The sequence below is a fragment of the Ambystoma mexicanum genome, chromosome 9 (genome assembly GCF_040938575.1).
Source record: "Ambystoma mexicanum isolate Mex_15411 chromosome 9, UKY_AmexF1_1, whole genome shotgun sequence".
Lineage (NCBI taxonomy): Eukaryota > Metazoa > Chordata > Amphibia > Caudata > Ambystomatidae > Ambystoma > Ambystoma mexicanum.
The window spans coordinates 1,297,775,898-1,297,791,030 of record NC_090931.1 but is presented as its reverse complement, the minus strand read 5'-3'; the positions used below and the strand labels follow the sequence as shown (position 1 = coordinate 1,297,791,030).

Genomic DNA, 15,133 nt, shown 5'->3' with positions numbered 1-15,133 from the left:
GGTTTTTTTAGAAGCGGGCGCACCCAGGCTTCTTTTAGACTGTCAGGGACAGTATTGGTATTGAAAGAGGCATTAATGAATGATTTAAGGAAGGGGGCGAGGGTTTCAGTGCAGTCTTTGATCAGACTGGCGGGGCAGGGATCTCCTTTACAATTGGATGGTTTGATCTTGTTCATTATCTCAATAACTTCGTGTTCTGTGACTTCCCTGAATTTGAACGGGGTGGTGGGGGCTTTGGTGGATGGGGTCCCCGAGCTAGGGGTGGGCATGTGGCTCGAGGTGGTGGGAGATTTGAGGTGCAGTGATAGGTTTTTGTGGTGCTCCTTAATTTTTGTTTGTAGGAGTTCAATTTTATTTAACAGGGCAGATTGTATGGAGTTGCACCAGATTTGGTCTTTAACAATGTCTTGTGATTTGGTGGCCGGTGTGGTGAGTTCGTTGAAAATGGCGAAGAGTTCTTTGGATTCGGAGCTTGCATTAGCAATTCTATCATTATAAGAGACTGATTTAGCTGTGATTATGGCTTTTTTGTATTGGGCAGTGATTTTTTTGTAGGAGGATAGGGTGGCTGGGGAAGGCGATTTCTGCCAGGAGTTTAGTGCTTTTCTTTTCTGTGAGCGGAGTTCTTTGAGTTCAGTGGAGAACCAGGTATTTGAGTGTTTGATAGTTTTGGCTTTTTTGGTCTGCAAGGGGGCAATGGCGTCAATGGCGGTGCTAATGGTGCTCTTGTAGATATCTGCTAATTCTGACGGGTCAGATGACTTGAGGTCTGTGGAGAGGATGTGAAGGTGGGGTGTAATTTTATCTTTAGTGAGGTTTTTTACACATCTTGCCAGTGCTGGGGGGATGGGGTTAGGTTTGTTTGTGTTAGATACGGCGGGAATGAAGAAGTGAATGAGGTGGTGATCTGACCAAGGAGACGGGGTGATGGAGCTAATGTCGATGTGACAGTTGTGGTCGGCTATCCAGTCCAGGATACGGCCTTTGTTGTGTGTGGGTGAGGTTATTTTTTGGTCGAAGCCTAGTTCTTTTAAGGCTAGTGCAAGAGATTTAGCTGGCTTGTCCTTTTTGTCGTTATACCCCAGGTTAAGGTCACCTAGAAGGATGCTTTTGGAGGTGAGTTTTAGGTTTTCTGCTAGGCGGTATACAAGGTTCTCATGGAACTCTATTAGTGGGCCGGGCGGGCGGTAGACTAGGTTGAAGGTGATGGTGGAATTAGGGGAGAGGGCCATTTTTATAGCTAGAGAGTCTATGGTGTCACCTAGATTGGAGGTGATTTGTCTGGCCTCGAGGTGATCTTTCAGGATGAATGCTACCCCACCACCTACTGAGGAGAGGCGGTCTTGCCGGATAATGGCGTACCCCTGTGGGATAGTAAGGTTGAGGGCTGGCCCTGCAGCGGTGTGCAGCCATGTCTCGGTGATGGCTAGGATGTCGAGGTCCAAGTTAATTAGGAGTTCGTGAATTTCAGTGGCATGGGCAGGGATGGATCTAGCATTAATGAGGGCACACTGTAGGTTGTGTGTGTGTTGGGCTGAGGTAGGGGTGGTGTTGAGTGGTGCCGCCGGGATGGGGTGCGGCATGGCGGGTTTAGGTAAGGGTGTTTTGACTGTAAGGGCTGGCGTATTAGGCGTGTTAAGAGTGATGGGAGGTGCTTGGTGGGTGAGTCTAGGGTATCTAGAACGGAGACCTAGGAGTTGGTTCCTGATGTGGATGGGTCTAGTGTAGGAGGTTATGCTGGGTGGGGGATGACGTGCTGTGGGGATGCTTTCAGTGAAGAATGATGGTAGGAAGTAAGTGGGAGGAATGTTGGAGAGGAATGCCAGTGGGGCAGCTGGTGAGCTGGTGGATTGGGGATGAGGCATGGCGAGGGTATCGTTCAACACGGCACAAATAGAATCAAAGTGCAGTGTGGGCAGCAAAATCACGGCACAATGGAATCTTAAATACAGATGGGGCAAGATCTGAGGCACAACTAGAATCAGAATGCAGTGTGGGCAACAAAATCACGGCACAATAGAATCATAAATACAGGTGGGGCAAGATCTGAGGCACAACTAGAATCAGAATGCAGTGTGGGCAACAAAATCACGGCACAATAGAATCATAAATACAGGTGGGGCAAGATCTGAGGCACAACTAGAATCAGAATGCAGTGTGGGCAACAAAATCACGGCACAATAGAATCATAAATACAGGTGGGGCAAGATCTGAGGCACAACTAGAATCAGAATGCAGTGTGGGCAACAGAATCACGGCACAATAGAATCATAAATACAGGTGGGGCAAGATCTGAGGCACAACTAGAATCAGAATGCAGTGTGGGCAACAAAATCACGGCACAATAGAATCATAAATACAGGTGGGGCAAGATCTGAGGCACAACTAGAATCAGAATGCAGTGTGGGCAACAAAATCACGGCACAATAGAATCATAAATACAGGTGGGGCAAGATCTGAGGCACAACTAGGAATGGGACCATAGGCATAACAGAATATTAAATAGTGGGTAGATTCGAATTTTGCAAGGGGTGGCTGAAGCACAGTATGCGAATGCACAGGGGGAGTCAGCAAATGCGAGTGGGATTAGGATAGTACATGCATAAGTACACGAGGCGCTATGGCGCGCACGTTTAGAATTAGTGTTATGAGGAAGTTTGCAGGTCAGGCTGGATGGAGGTCGACATAGTAGGCGATCAGGAAACAGTTTGTACAGTACCTTCGGTGGAGTGGCTGACGGGCAGAGTTCCTGGCCAGTGGGCAGTGTTCGGGCAGGGACAGGCACAGGACAGGCGCCTTAGTGTGCGCCTTGTTGTGGGCCGGCTCACGCCTGCCGGTCCCACAGGATCAGAGAAGTGGATACGCTGGGCGGGGAGGACCAATCAGGTCAGCGATCAGCAACCGTGCTGCGGTGCGGTCATGGCGGCCATGTTGGCGTTGTGTGCTCTTCTGGTCGGCATCGGGGTGCTGTGGCATGCGGGCATTCAGCGGATCAGATCTGCAATAATGCAGATGGCATAGGCTTTCAGGAGTGGGGCCTTGCTGTGGGTGAGAGGGGCCACCCTCATGGGTAGCGGTGAAAAGATCTCCCGCTCACCTCTGGAATGGGATGCGAGCACGTTGGCTGTGGGCTGCTCCGGCAGCCAGGAGAAAGGAGCTCCTGCTCCTGTGGATGCTGCGAACGATATCCCTCGGCACAGGACAGGCGCCTTAGTGTGCGCCTTGTTGTGGGCCGGCTCACGCCTGCCGGTCCCACAGGATCAGAGAAGTGGATACGCTGGGCGGGGAGGACCAATCAGGTCAGCGATCAGCAACCGTGCTGCGGTGCGGTCATGGCGGCCATGTTGGCGTTGTGTGCTCTTCTGGTCGGCATCGGGGTGCTGTGGCATGCGGGCATTCAGCGGATCAGATCTGCAATAATGCAGATGGCATAGGCTTTCAGGAGTGGGGCCTTGCTGTGGGTGAGAGGGGCCACCCTCATGGGTAGCAGTGAAAAGATCTCCCGCTCACCTCTGGAATGGGATGCGAGCACGTTGGCTGTGGGCTGCTCCGGCAGCCAGGAGAAAGGAGCTCCTGCTCCTGTGGATGCTGCGAACGATATGGGTTCTGTGGGTTGCTGTGGGTTCCAACGCTTGCTCTCACTGGAACTTGCACTTTTCCAAAGTGGTGCCTATGTCCATGTTGAGTCCTATGTGATCACAGCTGCAGGTGCAGGGAGTCCTTCCATCCTAGCAGCTCCCTGTGCCACTGCAGGGCCCAGAGAATCCAGTCCTCAATGTGGTGCCCAGGGCTCAGGTGGGGCACCGCATTGTCATCGCTGCACAGTTGGGGTCTTTTAATCCTTGTTGTTCCCCATGCCCTCGTGGGGCACCGCAAAGTCACTGTTGCCAGCCCTGGGAGATGTTTTCTTCAACAGATCCCCATGCCTTTGTAGGGCGCCACATAAACACTGCCATGGCTGTGCTCCACATGCGTGTCTCCCCTTTGGGGCAGGGCCCACTCCTCTACTAATAGCACCTGTGCATTGCTGAAGGGCGGGTCATATCTGCACTCCGGCATGGGCAGACGTCTCTGTTCTGGGATGTTCATCCAGTCTGCCACAAGGATGAGTCCCGGGACTTCTTTCTGTGCTGACTCAGGGCAGACTGGCAGTGCCAGCAGTTCTCTTCCTGCTTCTGGTCTGGCACGTGGATCTTCTGGGCTCGCCTCCGAGTTGGGCTGTCAGCCTTTAAGGCCACACCACCTGTGCAGAGCAACCCTGCTCACATAGTTGGGGCTAGGTGGCCCTGTCTTCACCCCGGCCACTGTCCCCAGGCTTACTTCTTCTGGTACCACATAGTGATGTCCACGTATGGGATGACTCACTCGCAGGACCTGTGGGTGTCTGGGATGCATCTGGCACGCAGCCCGAGTCTCTCAGTTTAAGCTGGGCGTCGTCTGGTTTGAACTGAGAAACTTGGGCTGAATGCGCAGCATGCTCAGTTCAGGCCGGACTACACCTGGCATGCATGGCCCAAACCTCAGGGATCTTCATGCCCGAGGGGCCACTCAAGGCCACAGCCCCTAGGAGGCCTTTAACTGATTGTCCTGCTCCCTGTCTCTTTACTTCATCCAATCTTTATACTCAATGTTTTTTTGATAACAGCCCTCCTCTATGCCAGAATTCTAATACTACCTTGTCCATGGACACGGAAGATCTGTCCATTTTCCATTCCTTAAGAATATTCTATTGTTCCCCCATAGTAAGGGGAACTTGATTTCACCCAGAACAACAGGTAAGTCTAATTAAATCTAAACATATACACAATTTATAGAAATTATGTGTTCACCCTGGTGTCTGTTTCCTTTATTTCTGCTTCCCTTGCGAGCGGGGGCAATAGAACGTTCCTAGCTGGGGGTTAATTGGCCCAGGCACTAAACCTGCAGTTAGTCCCCTGCACAAAGTCCTCAGAGGGGATTTGTGTTCAGTAGACTACCATTCTCACTGTTTGCTGAAATTGTAATAGGGGTGACTTAACCCATTCATGCCTACTAGTGGCAGGTGACTTACACCTCTACCTCAGATTCAAATGGGCTTGGACAGCAGATTACAACTGGAGAACTTCTTTAAGCACCTAAATAATAGACCAGGTGGACTAATGGGTGTAGGGGATAGTGACCCCTTGATGTATGGAGCATGGGACCTAAGAGTTACTCTGTTGGTTAGTAGGTTAATAGGGTATGTTCACAGGGAATAGCTGTCTGGCTTTACTTTTCCCAGAGTGCCTCCCTAGTGAGGTGGGAAGTCCTTTTATCCCTGTTAGATGATTCCTTTTAATTAGACACCGGGGTCCCTCACAAAGGTCTCTGTTATTGATTATCCTGGGAGTGCCATCCCTGTCTTGCCCAGTCTCAGAATCTCCTAGGATCTAGTGAAAGGGTGATTTCTTCTTGGATGGTCATGGACCTCTGATTATATACTCCAGGCCTTACTTAACAGAGTTTGGACCCAGCTTTCATGGTCACCCCAATCCCATACCCCAGCCTAAAATATGACATTTCATCACAGGACACATTAATAATATCGTTCCACCTTTGCCACAAGCAGGTTCTTCTATATGGACCCTGGAGGAAAACAATGGATATGAGCTGAAGGCAACACTGTCGTAGTGTCTTCAGAAATGCTTTGTTTTTCTCACTGACTTCACGGATCAATAACATATGCTCCACTAGCCCAATTACTATAATTTGTGGGATTGTTCTATGATGAATTTTATATTCAGCTTTTTCCAATTCAAAGGTCTATGTTACCAATAGCTATATACTAATGCCCGGGATTGAATGTGCCACCATCATATGCAAAAATTTGAATGCATTTTAAAGTCAGCACTTAATATGATACAACATAAAGGCAGCACATTAATAATGAACAAGGCCACATTGATTATGCCTTTGCTTTGATGTGGGGCCTGGATGCAATAAGAAACGTCATAGAATCGATTAAAGGGATAGTGCGCTCAAAAATGTTATGGTTTTAAAAGATGGGCAATAATAAAAAATATATAATAACCATCTTTTTAATGAAAGTTCCAATGCAAAATGTCACACAAATAATGTTTACATCCCTTTAATATCAAGCAGTAGGAGGCGTCCATTTTGTTAAATGGACGAGCCTCTGTGCTTGAGTTAATCTCTGCCCTCGCGGCACTAACGAAGCAAAAGCCACCTCCTGGTAGCTTTTATTACAGCGGTTTTTGCTTCATTAGTGCCAGAATGCAGAGAAGTGCTTTTATAAATACAACCTTGTTGTATTTATGATTGGCGTGGTTAGAAAACCATTGAAATCAAAAATACAACAACGTTGTAGCAAATGGTGAATGGAGAAATGGTGAATGGAGAATTACCGCCCCCACCTTGTGATGGGGCGGTAATTCCGCCATCCACCATGCCGGAGACCGGCATGGACTATGGTGCTAATAGCACCATGGTCCAACGCCAGGGTCGTAATGAGGGCCAATGTGACACTCACACTGACTTAGTCACAAAAACAGCTGCTAAATTGATCTACAACATTCACATTTTTAACAAAGTAGTACAATGAATGCTAGTCTATGTAGTCAACTTTTGCGAAGAATATCGTAGATGCATAATTGGAGGAATATGGTAAACCTATAATATAAAAATGTAAAGAATGTGGATACCATATGTCACTGATGGCCTCTCAATAACACACAAACTCCCAAAGCCATTTCAATGTTTTTTTATTAAGTTTTGAGAGAGGGGTTCTAATGGCAGTTCTAATGGCAGTCACACTCTCTCTCTTGTCTAGAGAAAGCAAAACCCTCCATAATTCAAGCATCCCTAACCTGCCAATTTAGTAAATATTGCTTGTTTACCCCTACTGTCTAGTTCTGACTTGTCTGTGAGGGCCTAAAGTCAATCGATGTATCTATCTAAGCACTCCCTGTGACTTCCTAAGGGGGATCTACACTATCGTTGAGTTCTAAGGGGCTATATGATTGTGCCTTCCAAACACTCACGCCTCCTTCCTTTCACGCCTAAATAGTCCTCTCCTATCACCGCAGTTCAACCCCCTCCGTCTATTCTCAACCTTCCAACTCCATCCACCTACTCCCTTTTCTACTGATTCTTTCTCCTTTGTCCCTCCAATGTCTCTCTCTTGTTCTACATTCGGACTCAACCTCCAATGTTACTCTTTCCTGCTCTCTCCCTTACTACTCCCCCAACACCAGTCCCCTACTACTCTCTCACTCCTCCACTACTGTTTCACTCCACCTTCTACTTAGTCACCCTCCTTTCACTCTCAGTCACCTTCTACACTTTCTCTAACACTCTTACTTACCCACCTTACACACCAACTCGCAATAGAGTACCTCAGCAAAATTCATCCACACTCCAATGAACCATCCTTCCTCCTTTTGGTCCCTTGGTCTGCCACCTCCTCCTCCTCTGACCTCACCTGAACAACTGGCACCTTCCTGTTTGCAGCCCCCCTTCTTATCCTCCCCCTGCTTCTTCAATTGGGCTTCTTCCCATGCCAATCTCACCCTGTCTTCCCCACCAGGGATGTGTCAAAAGTGGCAGAATACTTCAAATTTCTGTCACATTGGTTTAGACCAGGTGTGCAGTAAATCACAAGTTGGACTTCTTCATATCCTTGACTGGCCTGCAGTATAATTTATATAATTCATAATAGAATTTTTATAATGTGCTTAGTACCGAAAAGGTTTCTAAGCGTGGAGCCGGGATTCAAACCTGTGTTGCTCTGCGTCGTCTTGCTTCCAAGAAGAGCGCGTTGCCACTGAGCTGTACTACCCATGTACACCAAACAGAATCAATTGCACAAACACATGTAATTCTGTCAAGTTTTACAGTTCCAACTATATTTCAGAAGTGGAAATATAAAATAGGATTTTCATATGAGTGGTCTTGTTAGGCCTGGTTGTCACCCAAAATTCAGCATGGGCATGGGTAAAAGACTTGGGGGGCCAAACTGTCACTTACTGGAGCGTTGTGAACCAATGAATACCTAAATAGTAAACATGCTATCGACACTTACATATACAGGAAGGGCTTGGTTAAGCATTTCTCTTTCTCCAAGGTCTGCACTCCCACATTTCTCCTGTCAGAATAAGGGGACCTGTGTGTATAGCCTATTGGGCCCAGGATGGAATGAGATTGACAAATTGACTTCTGCTCTGTAGGAGTACAGCGATGAGAAGAAAGCCCTCATACTTCTACAAACCAAGAATCAACACAATCAGAAAAGTAAAACAGGCACAGTTAAGAGACATACCTCCTTCACCTTTTGTGGGAAGATGGGTCGAGGGAAGGCTATACTCTCAAGAGAGGTGTGAATGTGGTTCAATAGCAACCCAAACAGCAAAGTATAACAGTCCAAAATAAAGGAATGTCCAATCAAGTTTCTATAAAAATGTATATACTTTAATCAAACACATCATGTACAATATTAACTAATTAGAAAACACTACAAAATACTACCCCTGTAGAAAGAACACAGAATATGCAAAGATAGCAGATGCAGCACTCTGGGTAATGAGATGGGGAGAAAAGGCAATTAAAGACCATAGTGTTCAAAAAGGATATGTTCTTGAGGTTGCACAAGGGATTACAATTATCTATCTAGTCTCTAGGACCAAATGATTGGCCACAGGGTCAGACATGAGTCAATAATACCTCTGCAGGTGTCTTGGCAATTCAGCAGCATTGAACCAGGCTTCTTGGTGCATTTTGATGGTTTGATTTGGTTTGAGGATGCAGCAATCACGGGCCTCCAGTGTCATTTGGGTGTCAAGCCAGGATCAAATAGAAAGTAGCTGCAGGTCAAAATGTTACTCAAGCTGTGCATATCAGGCAGTCAGCAGGTTCGATTCGGCTGTTGAGGTGCTATGGCAACAAGCTGGTACCAAATACGCAGGCAAGTTGGTTGAAGGTGGAGGCCCGAAGATCACTTTTCAGAAAACAATAGGTTTGATAGACTTACAGGTGTGCCAATGAAGAAGGTGGTGGTTCGAATGGTTGGTTCGAGCTATGCTGAGGCATGTTCGAGATGAGGAAATGATGCGCTCCAGCTGGTGCAGTGCAGCTGCAAACTGGTTCGTAACGAGTGAACCAATTTTCGAAGAGCGATGAATGCCAAAGGCAGCTCCTGCGTGCCCTGCTTGTTCAAACAGTGTTAAACACGCTTGAATCACGTCTCAAAGTTGTTCAAAAGTGAAAACACAGGGTTCCTTGCTGGTCTGACTTTAGGACATTGTGAGGCCCAATCCAAGATCTCAGGGACAAGATGGCCCTTGTACTTGTGCTCCCAAACCCGGGGCAGGCTGACACACAACTGCTGGCCTCCTCCAACGCTATGGGGTCCTGGGTGCTGCTGTGGCTGGCAGAGATGCAGGTCCTGTTCCAGCAGCAGGTTATCCCCAATGTTCCCTGGTGATGGTTAGGGGACAGAGCTCACCTCTGCCTGGGAACACCTGCTTTCACCTCACAACTGGAGGACTCTGGAAAGGACTGTTCTCCCAGCAGGGTCCAACAAAATCTTCTTCAAGGGTTAAAATACAAAAGATGATTAAAAAAAGTGGTATGAGACCCCTTCATTAAAGTTAGGTGAATAGACTAACGCTTGGCTGCTTTAGGTGTTGAATCCCTGTCCTTGAAAAGACGTGGACTTTGCCCTCTGATATCACACCCAAAAGTGCTTTCTGCTAGAGTACATGGAGGGGACAGGAAGCATAGGCAGAGAGAAACAAGATGGTGGAACCTTCCTTCAAATGTACAGAGCTCTCCCTTTGCCCCTCCCCCTTCTCTTCTCAATAGGATCAAAGCCTCCTTTGTTGTGCAGCACCCTAGTGTAAGGCTACCCCCTTTTGATCGGGTGTGCTCCTTTGATTCGGCGGGCGTCATGACATCATTACGCCTGTGCGCGATGACATCATCACACTCCCATGCGAGTGTCAAATCACAGGCATATTATGGGTAATGTAGTTAAACCTGTGTAGCGCATAAAAAATAGAGGAAAGAGGGCAACAATTCTGGCAATAATTGGAATCTGCATAACAAAACCAGTCAAGGTTACAGAAGACTCCAGGATATTAATCCCTTGAGCCAGAGAGGTATGTAATCATTAACATACTTCACACCCGTGTGGGGATTAGGGTGGTGTAATTGTATGAAACAATAGATTAGTATTATGACATTGAGCATTAATACAGGGCCTCCTTTTGTTCAACAGAGTACATCTCCTATGGTAGAAGACTTTTGTAATGGAATACAGATTCGTCTTGAATAGAATCGACACAAGATACTATACACCCCTGAAGAATGTCCTACATTGTTGTGTTTAAGGGACAGAAACTTGTACAAGTTGGTAATCTATAATGTACTAATAAGAATAAGAAATAGCCAAAATCATTCAGGCGTAGGGATCTCAGTGTGAATGAGTTACATGTGTTGACACGAAAATAATCACATTATTAGGACCCACTTATGCTGTTTCACTTGTGTTGTATTAAGTTTTTGTATTTTTTTTATGCTATATGATAATTTTTATGATTGTTTTTAAGGAATACCATGTTGTGTGATTAATACAATTTGGTATACTTTGTGAACATGAAACATATATATCTCAGTATTATTGAAACTGTTTGATAAGATAGCCTACCTTTAGGCACTTTTTAGATATTGGAACTTCATTTGGTATATGATAAACATACTCCGCAGCGTAAGAAGTTTGTTTTATCCCCAACTGTGAATATAGCCGTTTTTCAAACAGCGGGAGATGAGTACTACCTTTTTAAATATGTTACACTTTTGTTTGTTTAGATGTTAATACCAAAAGATTGACGGAATAGACTTTAGCAACAAAAAAAGTTTTGAATATATATCAAATATTAATTTTAGAAATAGAAAGAGAGCAATACATTATGAATAAAATGAACGTTATTTTTTAAAAACATTCACCAGCAGCAGATACAACGAGCTTGGAGCACTTGTATTGTGGATCTTCTGTGCGAGGTGGAGCAGGTATCATGTGTGGCATAAGGGTTGCTCAGGATTTAAGTTGAGATAGATTGTTTTATAAATGAAGCTGTTTCACTCTTAGAAAAAAAACATAAGCTGATAAACTACAGTGGGACTGGACAGATCAGCAGCAAACAATGTCACTTACAATTCAACTAGATTATCTTCTGCTCCTTCAGACATAGATCCTTTATCTGGATTTCACATAGGAGGCATTTCAAACATGTTCATATGAATAGAAAGAAATGGCATGGCCATGTATGGAGAGGAAACACATTCGACTTTCTGAAAAAAGGTAACTCGTAATGACTAAAAAGGGACGTTGAATCTAAAGGTATTAGGTTCCTGAGAAGGTCTAGAAGGGACACGAAGAGGAATGAATGTTTCCACTGTGGTTTCCTCCTCCATCTTCAAAGTCCAATACGTTTTATACCTGCATGAGATTTTCATGCAGGCAGAAGACAATTGGAACCCTATGCAATCTACATCCATTTACCACCTTCTAAAAGCAGGCAGATCCCATAGGAGGCCATTGGAAAATGCTACCTGCAAAGCATCATTTGCAGGTGGCATTCACATATGTTACAAAGCAGCGGAAATTGAAAGAGCAAATTGTTTCTTTTTCATTTAACTCTTCGTTTTGTAAAAGTGTAAAATTGCATGTAGGGGACTCAACAGCACCTTGGTGGTCCCCAGCATTCAATTCCTGTTAAAAGGCCCACTTGGATTCAACAAGGACCCATGCAAATGTGGATCAACATTTGAGAAAGCAATGTGCCTGCTCTGTTGTCTTACGTTGATTACACATTTTGTGTACTAGGTCCTAGGTCAATTTCCAGCAAGTCGGATTTGCTGTATTCCCTATCACACTGACAGTCCCAGCAACACAGATGGCGAAAATGGCCCTTGTTCATAGTTCAGGACTGCTGCAAACGTTGGATAGTGTGATCCCAGATTTTTTCGAGGTTTCTTTTTATTCACAAAATCGGACTGGTCGGGTTATAGTATAGACTAAGAGGGGGCAATTGGCTTCTACACTGATTGACATGATCAGTGATACTATTACTACAACCGACACAGATCTTCCGAATGCGCGGGCTGATGAAAATGTCTCGGATGAAAGCCACACTCGGCTAGCACCAAAGCAGCTTTCTACACGACCGAAAAATTAAACAACAAACAATAAAAACAAGTCTGGGAGCACATAGGGAGAAAAGACAACACAGCGAAATTTAAAATTACCTGTGCAGGCTGTAGTTTGTCGAGGTCTTCGAAAAAATGAATGCTTGCACTCGCAAGTTGGTGGAATGGTGTCATTTTGAGCTACTTTGCATGTTGTTGTTTCTTCATCACAATAACCCGCATCGCACGGATCTGATTCTAAAATTAAAATAATGTATGCGCATTTGTATTGTTTATCCAAAGGATACAATTTGTTAGGTAATCTTCGGAAATAGAACACATAGATCAGACAAATATTTGTTGCAATTATCGTTTTTCATGTTGCATGCTAATGAAAAGACCCTTTCAGCTTCAAGGTTGCTCATAGTAGGTATGTTGGGATGGCTTAAGCTCATACACAGATCTTAATGTTTAACCTCTGTGGCATGTCTCCAGTTGGTCTTACAGTCTCCCACTCTACTGTGCGGATGAAGATGGTATGCATCCCAGATATTAATTGATTCATTGAAATCAGTGGTGCCTGGTGAATTCTATAGCTTGAGGGGCATAAATGCAGGTGTCTAATATGCAGGAGAGACTGAGCATAGGGGGGTGGGGGTCAGGTGCGTTCTCCGCCCAGGAAAAGTTTTTAAATAATGGGTTAAAATTGAGAGTTTTATATCACTCTTTGTGAAAAATGGGCTAAAAAGCTGCACAGTTTACAATCAATTTTGTAGAGTAGCACATGAAAACCCCAATATATGCAAACTACCAACAGTGCGCAGGACCATTTTCAAACACATTTTCATTATACCTTTTTCCACAACATATGCCAGTATATAAAACATGTTCTTGCTGGCTGTCCCTATACATGTCCATACATGCTGCGCCAATGTATGCCAGTATTATCATATAAGGACTCCCATCCAGTAAAAAATACCATGCCACAGAAAGAAAGTATATCCGAATGGGCTATACCAAGATTGGCCGGTATACCAAATAATCACACATATGTTTGCTTTTACCCTTGATGCACAGTACCAAATATATATAATTAAACTGAAGCCACCAATGTAAGCCAGTCTATCCACATAATAACACTCATTGTGTATGCTCTACCCTTGATGCCAAGTACAAAAGGTCATGCCACATTAAGAAAGTAAATGCAGACTGGCACTACTAATGTAGGTCAGTCTAGACATGAAGAACATGTATGTTTGCTTTTCCCTTAATGTCCTGCAATGCCACATTAAGAAGGTATATGCACTGATACTAGTACTGCCAGTCTGTACACACTTTCTTAATGTGGCTTGTTTTTTACTTGGTATGAAAGGTAATTCAAATATGATGCATATTATTTCATGGCCAGACTCACCTACATGAATTTTTCAGCCAGTCTAGCCGGTAATGACACTTGGCATGTTTGCATTCCTCTTGATGCCAAGTAAAAATCCCATGCCACAATAAGAAATTATAAGTAGACTGGCACCACTAGTGTAGGACAGTCTAGCAATGTAATAACATTTTTAATGTTTACTTTACCCATGATGTACAGTACCTGGCTAGACTAGCCTACATTCAATGTAAGACAGTCTAGCCAGGTAATAACGCTTATGTTTGCTTTGCTCTTGATGCACAGTTACTGTACAGTTACTGTACATCAGAGATAAAGCAAGCATGATAAGTGTTATCACCTGGCTAGACTGGCCTTCATTGAATGGAGGTCAGTGACAACAATTCTCAAATTTGATTTAACCTTTTGCATAGTAACTGTGCATCAAAGGTAAAGCAGCTATGCCAAGTATTAATATCTGGCTAGACTGGCCTACCCTACACTTAACGTAGGCCAGTGACACATAACTGTTATTATGTGGCTAATGTAGGTCTGTCTAGCCACATAGTAACACTCATCAAGTTCCTTTGCCCATGATTCACAGCATTTAGTATAGGCCAGTCTAGCCTGGTAGTAACACTTTTTATGTTTCTTTTACTCTCGATGCACAGTTACTGTGGACCAAGGGTAAAGTAGACATATGTTTTATTACATGACTAGACTGGCCTCCATGTAATAACACTTATCATGTTTCCTTTATCCTTGATGCACATTAACTGTGCATCAAGGGTATAGCAAAGGTAAGTGTTATTACTTGGTTAGACTTCGCCTACATTCAATGTCATATCTGCTTGACCCTTGATGCACAATAGCTTCACATCAAGGGTAAAGCAAACATAAGTGTTATTGCATGGATAGACTATCCTACCTTCAATTTAGACCAGTCGAGCCACGTAATAACACTTCACTTACGATTTGTGTTTTAACGGTGATGCACAGTACTGTGAATCATGGGAAAAGCAAACAAGAATGCCATGCCCACAGCAGCCCCCATCCCTACATGTAGGCCCCCACTCAATTGAGGGATGGGGGCTGACACACACACACGTGCACACACAAACACTTTCACTTGCAGATTCACACATCATTTATACAAATCTTTGTATACACACATTGATAAAAACAAACACCAACATACATACATAAATTCAACAGATGCATACATACATACACATTAAATTACCCAATGGTAAAATATGGTCTGGAAGCACTGATTAATATGGATCTCAAGTGGCTCCAAATTGTAGAAGGGAAATTCTGGGCGAAGTTATTGGGTCTCCCACAGTGTATCCCTATGGCGATACTGAGGTTGGAGTTAGGATTACTTTCACTTAAGTCTTTGGTGTTGAAAAAGAGGGCGGAATTATACAACAAAACTGTCAATGGTTCGACAATTCTGCTCCTGGCCAGTATGGGAGAGGATGTTCGAAGCAAAAAGCAACCCGCGCTAAAAGCAAGCATGTATTTGCTGTTTCAAGATATAGGCTGGACTCCGCAATGGGAGTAGAACATGAGGTCCTCAAACATTCCCTGGGCCAG

At 44.7% G+C, this 15,133-nt stretch overlaps 1 protein-coding gene across 11 annotated transcripts in view; it reads right to left on the bottom strand.

The window, feature by feature from the left end:
* The window catches only part of MUC13 (mucin 13, cell surface associated), a 449,549-nt gene that overhangs the window by 71,139 nt on the left and 363,277 nt on the right, over nucleotides 1-15,133 (bottom strand). For all 11 annotated transcript variants that reach the window (XM_069616647.1, XM_069616650.1, XM_069616649.1 and 8 more), the window contains one exon: nucleotides 12,283-12,420. In XM_069616647.1, coding sequence (XP_069472748.1) covers nucleotides 12,283-12,420 — 138 coding nt within the window. The remainder of the gene's footprint in view (nucleotides 1-12,282; nucleotides 12,421-15,133) is intronic.